This window comes from Phoca vitulina, unplaced genomic scaffold (genome assembly GCF_004348235.1).
Source record: "Phoca vitulina isolate PV1807 unplaced genomic scaffold, GSC_HSeal_1.0 scaffold21, whole genome shotgun sequence".
Classification (NCBI taxonomy): domain Eukaryota; kingdom Metazoa; phylum Chordata; class Mammalia; order Carnivora; family Phocidae; genus Phoca; species Phoca vitulina.
The window spans coordinates 29150965-29164812 of NW_022589724.1; the positions used below are offsets into that span (position 1 = coordinate 29150965).

General features: G+C 43.2%; 1 protein-coding gene across 2 annotated transcripts in view; it reads right to left on the bottom strand.

Moving 5' to 3' along the window:
- MED27 (mediator complex subunit 27) overlaps positions 1-13848 on the bottom strand; it is a 204073-nt gene that overhangs the window by 125746 nt on the left and 64479 nt on the right. For both annotated transcript variants that reach the window (XM_032418812.1, XM_032418813.1), the window contains exon 3: positions 12995-13125. In XM_032418812.1, coding sequence (XP_032274703.1) covers positions 12995-13125 — 131 coding nt within the window. The remainder of the gene's footprint in view (positions 1-12994; positions 13126-13848) is intronic.

The following is a 13848-nucleotide window of genomic DNA, read 5'->3' on the forward strand; positions in this document are numbered from 1 at the left end:
ACCATGAAACACTCAAGCAAAACCTGGAGGGTTTGGACTCCTAGGTGCTCCAGTCTTTGACTACTATTTCCTCTGAATTCCCCACAGCAATTGGTGGAATGATGCGCACACAGGAGATATTTTACAGATACTCACCAATCAATTATTATGTAATAACTTATCTATGATAGGATCTATATTAATACCTTTTCAAAGCTATCAAAGGACCTTTCTCAAAAGTACCTTCTCATGTAGTAGGCTTCACCACTTTTTCTGCACTTCGCCAAAGAAGATATCCAGATGGTAAATAAGCATGTGAAAAGAAGCTCAACATCATTAATCATTACAGAAATGCATGTTAAAACCATAATGCAATACCACTACATACTTTAGAATGTCTAACATTAAAAGACTGACCACACCAAATGCTGGTGAGGATGTGGAGTAACTAGAACTACAATCACTTTGAAAAACAATTTGGCAATTTCTTAAAGTGTTAAGCATACACTTACCACATGGCCTAGATATTGTATTCCTAAGTGTTTACCCGAGAGAAATGAAACCATATATCCATACAAAGATTTGTACCTGAATATTTATTTGCAGTAGTAAAAAAAAATTAAAAACCACCCAAATATCCAGCAACAGATGAATGGATAAACAAAGTGTGGTCATATCCATTCAATGGAATGCAATACAGCAGTAAAAAGAAATGATCTACTGATACATGCAACAATAGAGAAGAACCTCAAAATAATTATGCTGAGTAAAAAAGTCTCATTAAAAAAAGTATACACTGTATTATCCCACTTATATAAACTTCTAGAAAATGTAAATTAATCTACAGTGACAAAAAGCAGCCCAGTGGTTACCTGGGGATAGAGGTGCCTAGTGAACAGAATCATAGAGGGGCATGAGGAAACTTTCAGGGTGAAGAATATGTTCATCATCTTATAATGGTAAGTAAGGCAATGATTTCACAGGCATATACATATGTCAAATTTTATACACTTTAAGCAGGTACAATAAAGCTGTTAAAAATGTAAAGACAAAAAGACTGCACATCAAATTTGCAACAAACTGAATTGTGTAGTTCTGATTTACATAAAAAATTTAAAAGTGTTTTTAATGACAATGCAACATGCTTAGAGATACTAATTTAACTAGAGGAACCAAACCACAATATAAAATAAAATATCTATCAAAAGGAAAAAAGTAAAACATTACCAGACTGTCTTTTCTGTGGACCCAAGGGTCACAAGCTAAAACTGGTCAGGGAAACATACTGGCAGCACTGGGCCCATCTGCGAGCTGATGGAGGAAGCAACCAAGTTAGGATCCACCTTCTTCTGAGTTTTAAATTCTAACAGATTCCCAACTGTGGCATTAAGCCATAAGCAATAAGTTCTGCCAAGTCTCCCCACAACAGTCATTCCCCCTGATCTAGAGATGTTCTGATGATGGTTTTCCCAGATCCCCCCAACCCTGGAGTGCTCCTTACACCCCCTCCTGAAGCAGTGTTTCTGAATCTCAGATGTAAACAGGAATCTTCCTGGGAGCTGTTTAAACGTATCGATGATGGGGCTTTGCCCCTCGAAGAGCTCCTCATATGATTCTACTGTGCAGCCAGGGCTGGGAATCACTGCTTAAAAGGCCCCCTCATCTCCGGGGAAGGGTGGGGTACCTGCATGTGGCTGGCTGGTCCCTCCGCCTGGGAGCCCACTGAGTCCACTACAGGCCTACTCGTTTGACTGCACTCTCTACTGTACTTTTTCCAAACTGAAGGTTGGTGGCAACCCTGCACCAAGCAAGTTTATCAGCACCATTTTTCTAACCGCATTTACTCACTTCCTGTTTCTGTATCACATTTTGGTAACTCTTGCAATATTTCAAGCTTTTTCATTAGCATTATATTTGTTACAGTGATCTGTGATCAGTGATTACAACTTGCTGAAAGCTCAGATAATAGTTAGCATTCTTTAGCAATAAAGCATTTTTTAATTAAGGTATGTGCGCTGTTCTTAGATAATGTTATTGTACACTTAACAGAACTACAGTATAGTGTAAACATAATTTTTATATGAACTGGGAAACCAGAATTTTCATTTGATTCACTTTATCACAATATTCACCTTATTGCGGTGGTCGAGAACCAAACCTGCAATACCCCTGAGGTACGCCTGTACTACCCAGCTAGCAGAATGTCCCCAGAGTGAGAACTGACCTTGACAGCTCATCCCAGGGACCAGCAGGCCTGAGCTCAGAGCTTAATCTAGGCTGAGAAACCACTTCCGAAGAGAAAGACAATGACACAACTACACAGACTTGGGGAGATGATCTGCCTAGCATCTCAGGAAGCTAGAAGGAGTACAGTCTCAGCTGAAACGGGTTTTTTCACATTTTCTTATTAAAAATTCCTGAATAAGGACTATCAGAGTGACTAGTATCACCCGATCAAAATCATCAAAATTCACCCTGCCCTAAAAGCCTCAAGCTAAGAGACAAAGCCATTTCCTACTCATGCCTATTCTCATGTTACTGAGGTCACTGTACTTGTTAGAGGTTATAGAACAGTTTTCGGCACAAGTGAACAGAGAAACTGGCTCACTCCTTCTTGATCACTTATAACCCTAAATAGGGACTTTCTGGGCCAAAATCTATGGGTTACTGATAGCCTACATGACAGAGAGAGAGAAAGAAAAAGAGATACACATCAAGAGACCACCAAAATTACTTTCCATTAAGAAAGAACAGAAAGACTTAAAAAAAAAAAAAAAAAAAGTTTCAGTTCCCAACAGCGTTAGATGAGAATGATATAGTGTGAAATATTAACAATCCTGAGACTCCGGCTCTTTGTTATGCAAAAATGGATTAAAAAAATCCAAAGAGGGGAAAAAAAGATCCAGCTTCTATCTGCTGAGCTGTACTACACAACCACCCATTTCTTCTCTTCCTTCGCCAGTAATGGCCAGAGTGATGTCATAACCACACTAGACAGCTGTCTTCCTGGATAAAATCACCTTGTAAAGGAGAAATGCAATTAGCGGATACAATGAAATACAATTTTTAAACTGATTCTGCAGGCTGCCACATTTGACTTGGTGCTTAATGGCCAAGTTCTTTATTATAGTTTTCTATTTTATGCAATTTCTCTTTGATTCAGTATCTGTGGAAGACATGAGACTTAAATCCTCGTCTATGTCATACCAGGTCTGAGATAAACATGGGACAGATGAGCTGAGAACGAGGCCAGGACCAGAACCAGGCAGTAAGGGGCTGAAGTGCCACCAAGATGGGCAGGGAGCGCAGGGTGGCAGGACTCCTCCCCGACTCCTCCTGCCGGCCTCCTCTGGTCTCCCTCCTCAACCCCTGGCAGATTCTATCCACTCTTGAGACTTCCCCTACCACCCTAAGGAGCTGATTACCAAAACTATTTCTTCAACAACAATCCAAGTTCCAGACCTATATTTTAAATGTGAAAATGTTCAAATACACATAAAAGTAGATAAAACAGTATAATGAGCTCATCAACAATATCATGCTCTCTTCCCCCAGTATCAGCAGTTAGTAGCTAAGTTTTATCATATTCTCCCCACCCCCATCCCCACCCCAACACACACACTTCTGAGAAAGGGGAGGATGGAGTATCTTAACACAGGTCCATCATATCATTTCACTCAAGACCTATGAGCTCCTCCAACTTAACATGCTTCAAGTAGAACTCATTTTGTTTCTCCTCTGTTTACAGACAGCATGACTTCTGCACTTTTAGAGTTCCAGCCTGATCAAGCAAACACCTAGCCTGTAGAAAGTGCTTGGTCAATGCTTACAGAGTGACAAGTATAAACACACACACATGCACACGCCCGCACATATGTGCACACACACACACAGTAGGGGACCAGACAGCAGGAAGCAAAGGTCCAGACGGAGGGTCTAGCTAATAAGACAGGATCCAGGACTTCCTACTGGCTTCCTGCCAGGGGCCAGCATTTCTGAGTATGGAAACCCTCTGGCTGAAGCAGGAGAGCAGAGTAGTTCTGTCCATCGAAAGTATGACAATCCTGACAAGCTACAGATTTCAGCGTGCGGCTATTAGTAAAACTAAATATGGTTCTCTCGAGGGGAGAAAAGGATCTTTTACAACATATATGCTAATGAAGCACAACGACATAGAGCATTTAAAACAAAATGTCCTTATATTTATTCTCCATAGACAGATTTTTACATTAATATTTATGAGGGATTCCTCGTTTATTTCTCCCAGAGATTTTTCTCCTGCCCAAAGAGAGGGTTTTAGATAAGTAACATGAACCAATTATCTTTTAAACAGCTACAAATTTATCTGCATTCTGCTACTTGATTAATCTTCCTAATATACCCCTTTCCACACATCGGCCCCTGCTCATGAGCCCCCAGGGCCTGCTGCTCCCTGTGGGAGCGCACTACAAGGCCTCAGCCTGGCTTGCAGGTCCTGCTTGCTGCCCAAGCCTCCAGATCCAATCCTATCCATCCTCACTCAGCAGGGCCAGACCGGCACCTCCAAATCCTCCCCCGGAGATATTTCTGTCGGTCCAAATGGCACCTGGTTCCCAGCCATCTAAATACCCAATGCTTATACTTTCAACTTACTAAGAGCCATGAGCAGTAAACATCTGGTAGAAAGATGTTCTCAGCCTTATTGGCCAGTGGGCAAGGGGCTGGAAGGTAGCATAGAGGGGAACTAGCCCAGAGGACATGCTCGTTCAGCCCTCAGCACCTGAGACAAGCCCAGGCAGGAAAGGAGAGGCACGGAGCCCCAGTTCCCAAGGAGTTTCCAGTCTAACCAAAACACAAGGCAGACAGTGAGTGGCAAATGCCACGGAAGAGCCACAAAGTCAAGCGTCACAGCGGTTACAAGTTGAAAGTTTCTTCCTGCCCAGTCACTGGACCACATTTTTCTTTCCCCAGTCAGTGACAGACTGAGAGACACGCTTCCCTTCTCTGCCTGCCAATAACACGAGCACATAAAACACACGAGAAAGGACACTGCAAGAACCATCACAGAGTGTGTCTCCTCCGAACCCCCCAACGAGAGACTCTGAAGAAGGAGGAGAGCGAGGCAATAGGGTGGACTGGACACGCAGGGAGACTATTCTGCACCGTTGGCCTCAAAATGCCTTCGGATTCTATTTCCAGGCAAATAGAAAACAAAGTGAGCAGCAACAAAAAAGCAGAGGGAGCAGATGAAATGGTGCTTGGGCAGTTAAAGTTTTACAATGCAATCGGGCAAGGCCCGGACTCTTCCCGGCCCCCCTGCACAGAGCTCTGACTACGGAGGGTTTCTTTCTGCCGCTGGCAAGCTGGCCTGACAGGGTTCTCCCCACTTTCCTAGTCACAATCATAAAACCTTACAAGAGCCAGGCACACTAGCTTTCTCCCAACCTTTTAACCTTCGTACAGAAAACAAGCTGAAAATTTTGTTGACGAAACAGAGGGAGACAACGAATTACAGGATTGAAGACCCGCGTGCAGGTAAGGTAACCCTTGCTGTGTGCACATTCCTATGCAAACTCAGGACCCTGAAGAGATGTGGATACGTTTTTCTGAGATGGGGCCGGTACCTCTCACCGTTCCTAGAGGAGCGCCAGTCTTGTAGGGAAAAGGCAAGAGTGGCACCGAGTCAGACAGCTTAAACACGACTGATGTGAATAAAATGAGCTTCTGCCGGGCTGGTTATTGGAAACTGATCTCTTCCTTATTAATATGGTCCTGCAATGGAGACAAAGATTTCTCCATGTTCTAGAATGCAAACAATGTTTTAATCTTTAATTATATTCTCAATTTCAACTCTTCTGGAGAGTTACAGCCACCAAGGCCTGGGATTATTTCTTTATTACACAGCCTCTCAGTGGTATTTAATGAATATTGTTACTTAGTACTTGCCAGTAGGGGAAAGAAGGATTTAGTGAGTTCCTACTCAAGTTTTCATGACTTTTCCAAAACTCACAGCTGCAAAATCCTCTACCTCCTCTTGGGGACATGCCATACAGGCAGCCTGCTCTGCTCAGCAGCCCAAGCTCGGGAAGAGTCAGCCCGTGGAATGAGCATCCCCGCAGAAAGGGATTCAGGATACAACGCTCTGCGTTTCTAAAGCTCGTGGCAATGAACCAGGGTGCTCCTCGTTCATGGTTTACTCACTGTTGGTCCGCTCAGAGGCAAGCTAAACTCCAACAAAAAGAGATGTCAAATATTCTTGTTCAGGGCTTCCATCATCATCTACGTTGAAGAATTTAATATAAACTTATCAGCATAGAGCCAAATTCTGCCCTCAACCAAATATCAAGATCCTCATAAGGCAAAACAAGCTCAAGTAATCAGGAAGAAAATTAGGTCCCTGCAAGGAAGTGCATCTGCAGTCACTACTCAAACATCTGTATCAGGGTTTCTGTAATGGGATAGCGACTATAGAACCCTGGAGGTTGATATCTGTGTGGTCGAGAGAAAAAAACACGTAAAAAAAAAAAATGTCTTGAAAATCAGCAACAGAAAAGATAATGATGTAATGGCCAGGAAGCTACAGGAAGAGGCTCTGGGCTTACTGCACTTTGTCCTGGCAAACATTCGCCTTGCTCGGTTTCAACATCAATGACCCCAAGAAGCTCCCACCCTCATTCATTACTATCGCCAAGGACAGATTTATGCCACTGCTTTGCTCTCCGTGATTCCTGTTGGTTTCACATTAAGCAAAAGACAACATGAGCCTCTGCCTTTCAAGAACAGAAGCGGCATTTACCACACATCTTGGAAAGAATCCAATCATGTGTATAAGCACCGTGTGTAATTTCAAGTCGATGATCTTCCTGGGAATTAGTGTGCAAGGCGCTGGCAGAAAATGAGCCTCTGTCAGTTAAACTCCCATAGCCAAATCAGAGGTCCTACCGAAGGCAATCTGTTGTTCAAACATTGGAACCCCGAGGTGCACACGCCGTGTCATTATCCCTGCTACCTCCCGAACTGGTGGCATTTCTTTCCAGCAACGCTTGTCCTGCATGCTGTTTTGGTGGTGGTGTTTTTGTTACTCAAACCTGAGGGAGGTCATTCAAGAACAGGAGCATGAAGACTCCCTGCACTCTGAAAGGTGGTAGATAATACTGAAACAGATGCAAAATGTTGAGGAAACGGTACTGGAAGACTCCAAAGAACATTAAGGAATACCACTCAGCGATAAAATGGAACGAGCCACTGACATATACAACATAAATGAATCTCCAAAACATCACGTGGAGCAAAAGAAACCGGAAAGAAAATATGTTCCGCAGGACTCCATTTATGTGGAGTTCTAAAAGAGGCAAGACTAGGGTATAGGGATAGAAATTAGAACAGTGGTGGCCTGATCGAGAAACTGGAGAGAAGTCAACTCTTTCCAGGAGTCCTGCTGTCGAGAGAGAGGAGCTGGGAGCTGGAAGAAGTGGGATTATGAGCCAGGTGTTCCCACGGGAGGAGAGTGTGGGTAAGCATGTTTGCGTACTACCAGGAATGAGCCAGGAGAAAGGGGAATCCTGACGGTGTGGGAGAGAGAGAAGACCAGCAGACGAATGGCCTGGAGTAGCTGAGAGCGAGCGTGGACCTACTAGGGGAGAGGAAGGGCTGTCCCTGGCTGGGAGCATGGACAGTGCCTCCCGAGTGTCCAGAGGACAGGTAGCCTATGAAAGGAAAAGTGCCCTTAATTGAGCCGGCAGGACCTTTTCAGGAAGGATAACTCGACACAAAAGAAACTGCCTTCCCCACAACTTCCAGGGGCTGGATGGGGTAATACTTTTAAAAATAACCTTTCTGTAGAACAATTTTTCCCCTCGAATCTAAATGAGATCTATGTGTGCGAAGTAAGAACACGTTAAGTATTTGCTCACCTCGCTGCCACCGAGAGTCAGCACTTCATCAGGCCACCGCCAGGTGTCCCAGGCCATTCGGCTTGACGATACGGATCAAAACCCGTATCGATGTTAACAGAAAAGCAGGCTGAACAATGTGTCGTGAATGTGAGACTGTTATCTAAGAAAGCACAAGTAAACATGGGCACATCTGACATGTATTAAATACACAGATATCTCAATAGCAACTTGCAGATCAATCAAGCAAGACAGCCATTCTTAGCTGATCTCATTCCTACAAGGGGCAAAAGCCTGATAATGTTTACCCAGGAACAGGGGACACAGCTCCTTTCTGAAAATGACAGGGCCCTTTCCGCAATGGACTCAACACGACCATTCGGGAATCACAGAAGTGAGGTGGCTTCGTCAGTGCCCTCTGAATGCTAACATGTGATAAAAGATCTTTCATTACGAACAGCATCTTTGTCTTCTTACAAGCTTCTTTGGAGGAGGAGAAAGATATGAATCATTAATCCCATGAATCACTAATCCTATGGGAACTCGGGAGAAGCAGAGTCTTCAAAGACTACTACTGTTCAAGCCAACTGCATTTAAAAAACAAACACACTGTACAGATCTCCTGCATTCTCGCCATGCCTGTGGTCTCAGCACACTTAGGCAGAGCCAGTGGTTTTGTTGTGGCAGACTTACTGCCATCCAGATGCTGACACGAGCCAATGCAGAAACCCGTCTGTCACTGCATCAACAGAGGTCCAGAGGAGGGTGAGTATGGGGCCCAGCACTGGTCCTCCACTGGTTTCCTCCACGGAGAAATAAACCCTTTCCTTAGAATCCTGTAAGCCTATGTGAGAAAGCATCAAGCTCTCTTAATAAAGTCAAGCTTCCATCTTTCACCTGGCAGTGGAGAAATTCAGTGAAGTTTGGCTAGGCCTCCCTAAGCGTGGATCTCTCTCAGCGCCCTGCCTGTGGCCTTCTTGAGCATTCTGGGATCATGTCATTAGGACTTGGCACACATTACTAGGATTCCCTGCTACTTGTTTGTTCCTCTGTTTCTGCTCAGAGCTTCGTGAAAGCCAAATTCTATCTTATGCATCTCCAAATCCCCAGCACAGCGCATAGGACCAAACACCTGTAGGCCCTGAGTAAATAATTTGCCGAATAAATAAGTGAATGGGGCTTACAGGCTCAACCATTCTTCCCTCTGTGCAATGACTCTCCTCATTGGCAACTGCGGTGGTTTTAAAAAACATCCACAAATTCTTTGATAATCCTCCTTTCAAAAGGGAGAGCCTCATCCCTTCCCCTTAAACATCAGTCAGACTTAGTGACTCATTTCTAACTAACAGAATGGGGTGGAATGGATGCTGTGCCTTTGGAGGCTAGGTCATAAAAAGGATCGACTCTACCTGACTCTCATTCTCTTAGACGGCTTGCTCTGGGAGAAGTCACCCGCAAGTCATGAGGGTACTCAAGCCTCCTGTGGAGAGGGACTGAGGTCTCTTGTCAACAGCCAGCACCAACTTGCCTGCCATGTGAGCGAGTTACCCTGGACAAGACCTCCAAACCTCAGTCCAACCTTCAGATGATTGCATTTCTGGCTGATATCTGATTGCAATCTTCTGAGAGACTGAGCCAGAACCACGCAGCCAAGCCACTCTCAGATTCCTGAGCCACGAAAAATGTGAGAGATCATGTTTATTGTTGTCAAATCACCATGTTTTGGGGCGATCTGTTATACAGCAATAGATGACTAATGCACCAGTCCTGGAGGGTTTGGGTGTTGTTTTATAAGGGATTTCCTTAATGACAAAGTTAGTTTATGGTCATGTCACGCTTGTAATAAAAATTTTGTAATTAGCACTGTTCTACAGAATACAGCCACAACATGGCTGATTAATATGCAAATTTAAATGCTCCATAGATAAAATTACATGACCTTCAAGTCTAACAACTACATTAAATAAATGTTGAGATATCATACAGAACATTACAATATAATCCTTTTTGGAGGTTGTTTCTTGTTTTTAAACATTATATATGCATAGAAAAAGTTGAGAACAATATCCATCAAAACCTTAGCAATAACTTTCTCTGTGTGACAGTATTATTATGTTTTCCTTTCTTGTCATCTTTGGTTTGTTCAAGGTCTACAATATGTATATATTACTAGTGGCCTACGTTTTAATTTAAAATTTTTTGGATTCAATTAGTCCAGCAGCTTTGTCTTGCTGGTATTTCTATTCCTGACTCTACCACAATAAGAAGCACATAGTAGGTGCTCAATAAAAGTGCACTGAATGTCCTTTAGCTATAGATCCTGCCTACTGGACAGGTCTTTGAAGGGATTCACAATAGCATGAGCCCCAAAAGCTCAATGATGTGAAAAGGCAGCAGTCAATTTTCACAGGAGACAGGCTACTAAGTATAGGAAATCATTCCGACGTTGTATTCTTAGGACACAGTAACCACTTTTCTCTTTGAAACTAAGTATTTTGAGTGATTTATTATAAATTTATAATGACAGTTGTGAACACCTATTCTTTTTTTTTTTTTTGGCATGAGAACAGAGTCTGTTGATTGCCTTGGTGCTTAAAATAGTTTCTAAGTGTCCTCATAATAGCATGTCACCTGTAAACAGGTTTCAAGCCAATGCAAATGAACAAATGGCGAACAGATGGACTAAGAGCTGACTTTTGTCAAGAGAGAGTTAGCAACAAACACTTTTTGGCTCCAGTCTAATGGGACCATTAGAAAGTCTTTCACTTCTCACCAAACATCTTGCCTCAGTAGACAATCCATGCAGGGAAAATGACAAGTTACAAGGCCCATTAGACTTTGGAGAGCTGAAAGTTGGGAGATTTGCAGAATCACCAAATCAACATATGAGAAACAACAGATAATGTTCCTTCAGAAGCCTTCTACCAAACAGTGAAAATTCTCCACTTTGCATCACTCCAAGTGTCTGGAAACCGTGCACCTGTGCATGTGGCAGGCAAAAAATAACTTGTTGGAGGCTGGTTGGTTATGCTCCTCTTCTCCTGGAAGCAAATGTTAATTGTGAAGAAAGCCTGAAAATCACAGAAATGGTGGTGCGAGTGTCCAGTGATGAGGGAAAAGATCTTGAGGCATCCTCCGTGACCTCCCAGCTCTCTGCTGGCCTCTCTCCACCTAACGTCATCTCCTTGGAGAGGCCTTTGACCACCCGGTCTAAGCAGTTTCCCCAATCCCATCCCTTACTACCCTATGTGTTCCTTTCTAAGCACCAATCATAACCGGAAATTATTAATTTGTTAATTTGTTTAGGGCTTTTTGGTTTTTTTTTTTTTTGGTCTTCTTTCCCCAGCAAAAAAAAAGCTTCAGGAAGATGGGACCACATCTATGTTGCTCACGACTGTATCCTCCACAGCCTAGGACGGTGCCTGAAGATAGCAGGTACAGTGTTTGCTAATCAAACAGAAAATAAGTGAAATTTTGCGTAAAGGCAAACAACTGAGTCTCACCTGGAAACATTCCTCTGGACTGGAAATTTTAAAATGTACAGCTGATCCCTGAACAGGCTGGAAATGCACGGGTCCACTTTATATATGATATTTTTGTCAATACAGTACTATAAATGTATTTTCTCTTCCTTATAATTTTCCTAATAACATTTTCTTTTTTCTAGCTTATTTTATTGTAAGAATAGAGTATATAATACACTTAACATACAAAATACCTGTTAATCGACTGTTTATGCTATCTGTAGGCTTCTAGTCACTATTAGGCTATTAGTAGTTAAGTTTGGGGGGAACCAAAAGTAATACACAGATACACAGATCTTCGACTGTGCCCATGACCCCTGCATTGTTCAAGGTGTCAGCTGTAGTTTGTAACTGAGCATGTAACCAAAAGAGGGTACAATAGGAGGGCAGGACAGGCTAGGGAACGTGTCTAAAGTCCCAGCCAAGCCGTTTGGGAGTATGGCCTTGCTCAGGGGAGTGTGCATGCTCACAGGGAAGCTATCAGCAAAGACTGGTGTGTTCACATTTCTGATTCCACACAGAGTGAGCCCTGGCCTTCATCTACCAGGGCTTCTAGCACAAAATAACCCAACAGGTAAACGGATGAATCCCTTGTGGCATAGTCGAAAGAATATTACATAGCGGGGCGCCTGGGTGGCTCAGTCGTTAAGCGTCTGCCTTCGGCTCAGGTCATGATCCCAGGGTCCTGGGATCGAGCCCCACATCGGGCTCCCTGCTCCGCGGGGAGCCTGCTTCTCCCTCTCCCACTCCCCCTGCTTGTGTTCCCTCTCTTGCTGTCTCTCTCTGTCAAATAAATAAAATCTTAAAAAAAAAAAAAAAAGAATATTACATAGCAACAAAAAAGAACAAACAACCTGGATAAACCTAACAGACATTATGCTGGGTGAAAAAGAGCTGATAACAAAAGATTACATATTGTGTGATTCCAATGATATGAAGTTCAAGAACAGGTAAAAATCAATCGTTCAAAGAAGGTGGAACAGTGCTAAACCTGGGTAGGGAGGCAGCAAGTGTACAGCCTGGGAACATGGGGAGGAGCCCTCTAGGGCTTCTGGAAGCGGTGGCCACGTGGCCTGATCTGGGTGGAGCTACATGGAGGTGTGCACATGTGAAAACAATCACCATGCTGTACATTTCTGAACCTCACAGTATCTCTTATCTCTCCTACTAGGAAAAAGAAGGGCTCACATTTTACGAGTTTAAAAGAGAACAAGTGAGCCTAGCACGACTCGAATCCCAGCTCCCCCAGAATCTCTAGGCGGCCTGCAGCTTATCAAAATGTGCTCCTCAGCTGTCTCATCGGTTAAATAAGGACAACCGTACTTAGCCTCTGCCAACTTGGGGACTGTGACAAGGAAATAAAGAAAAGGCTATGAGGTAGCTTTAAATCCTAGGTGGAAAAGTCACACACACAAAGTATGTCAATTACAAAGCTCATCATCACTGCTTCACTTAAGATCTATGCAAAAAGATGTTACCTGTGTGCTGGGTTTCTAATCTTAGCAGGTACCTTGGCAAAAGGAAGAACAATTTCACAAAAAATAACTTTGCATTCACCAAAAACAAGCACCAAGGAGAGTTCACCCAGGACAAAAGAACTGTTTCAAACCCATTACTCACTGAGGTGGTAAGACAAGAGTCGTGGGCTGAGCCTTCGGTCTCCGTTTAGCAGATACTCCCATCTGGTTAGCAGAGCGTTTCAAGGACTGTTGATTCAAAAGGCCAGACGCCAGACCTGCATGGTACTGCAACTGCACAAACAAAACAAAAGGGGCAGAAAAATACCGTTTGGTAAACGGAGGCCAATACTTGATGTATCTTACCCCCTTAGAACATTCTAAATCACGGCAAATGCAGCAGCTAACATTTTGCTTCAAGGAATGTATTTGTAAGGAGCTACTGAGACAAACAGGGAAAGAAGCGTGGACAAGGTTGTTCACGACAGCACTACCTAATGATGGAGAACCAGCGACCACCTGAATGCCCAACAATAACTGGGAACTTGGTTAAGATATGGAAAGAAATTTATGACATCATTTTGTTGAATAAAAAACAAAAACAGGTTACATTGTAAACGGAGAGACACTTAAAAAGACGGTCTCTTAAATATTAACAGTAATAGGGGCACCTGGGTGGCTAAGTGGGTTAAGTATCCGATTCTTGGTTCTGGCTCAGGTCGTGATCTCAGGGTTGTGAGATAGAGCCCCTCATTGACTCCACATTCAGCGGGGAGTCTGCTTGGGATTCTCTCCGCCCCCCCCCTCCCCTCACCTGCACAGTCTGTGTGTGTGTCTCTCTCTCAAATAAATAGAATAAAATCTTAAAAAAAAAATGTTAACGGTCTATTCCTAAGTACAGAACTTAAGTAATTTTTTCTTTCTTCTTTATTTTTCACTACTATTTCATATATGCTTTATATCAATGGTTTTTTAAAGCCTATGTCATTCTTTATAAGAAGATCCACAGGGATTCCT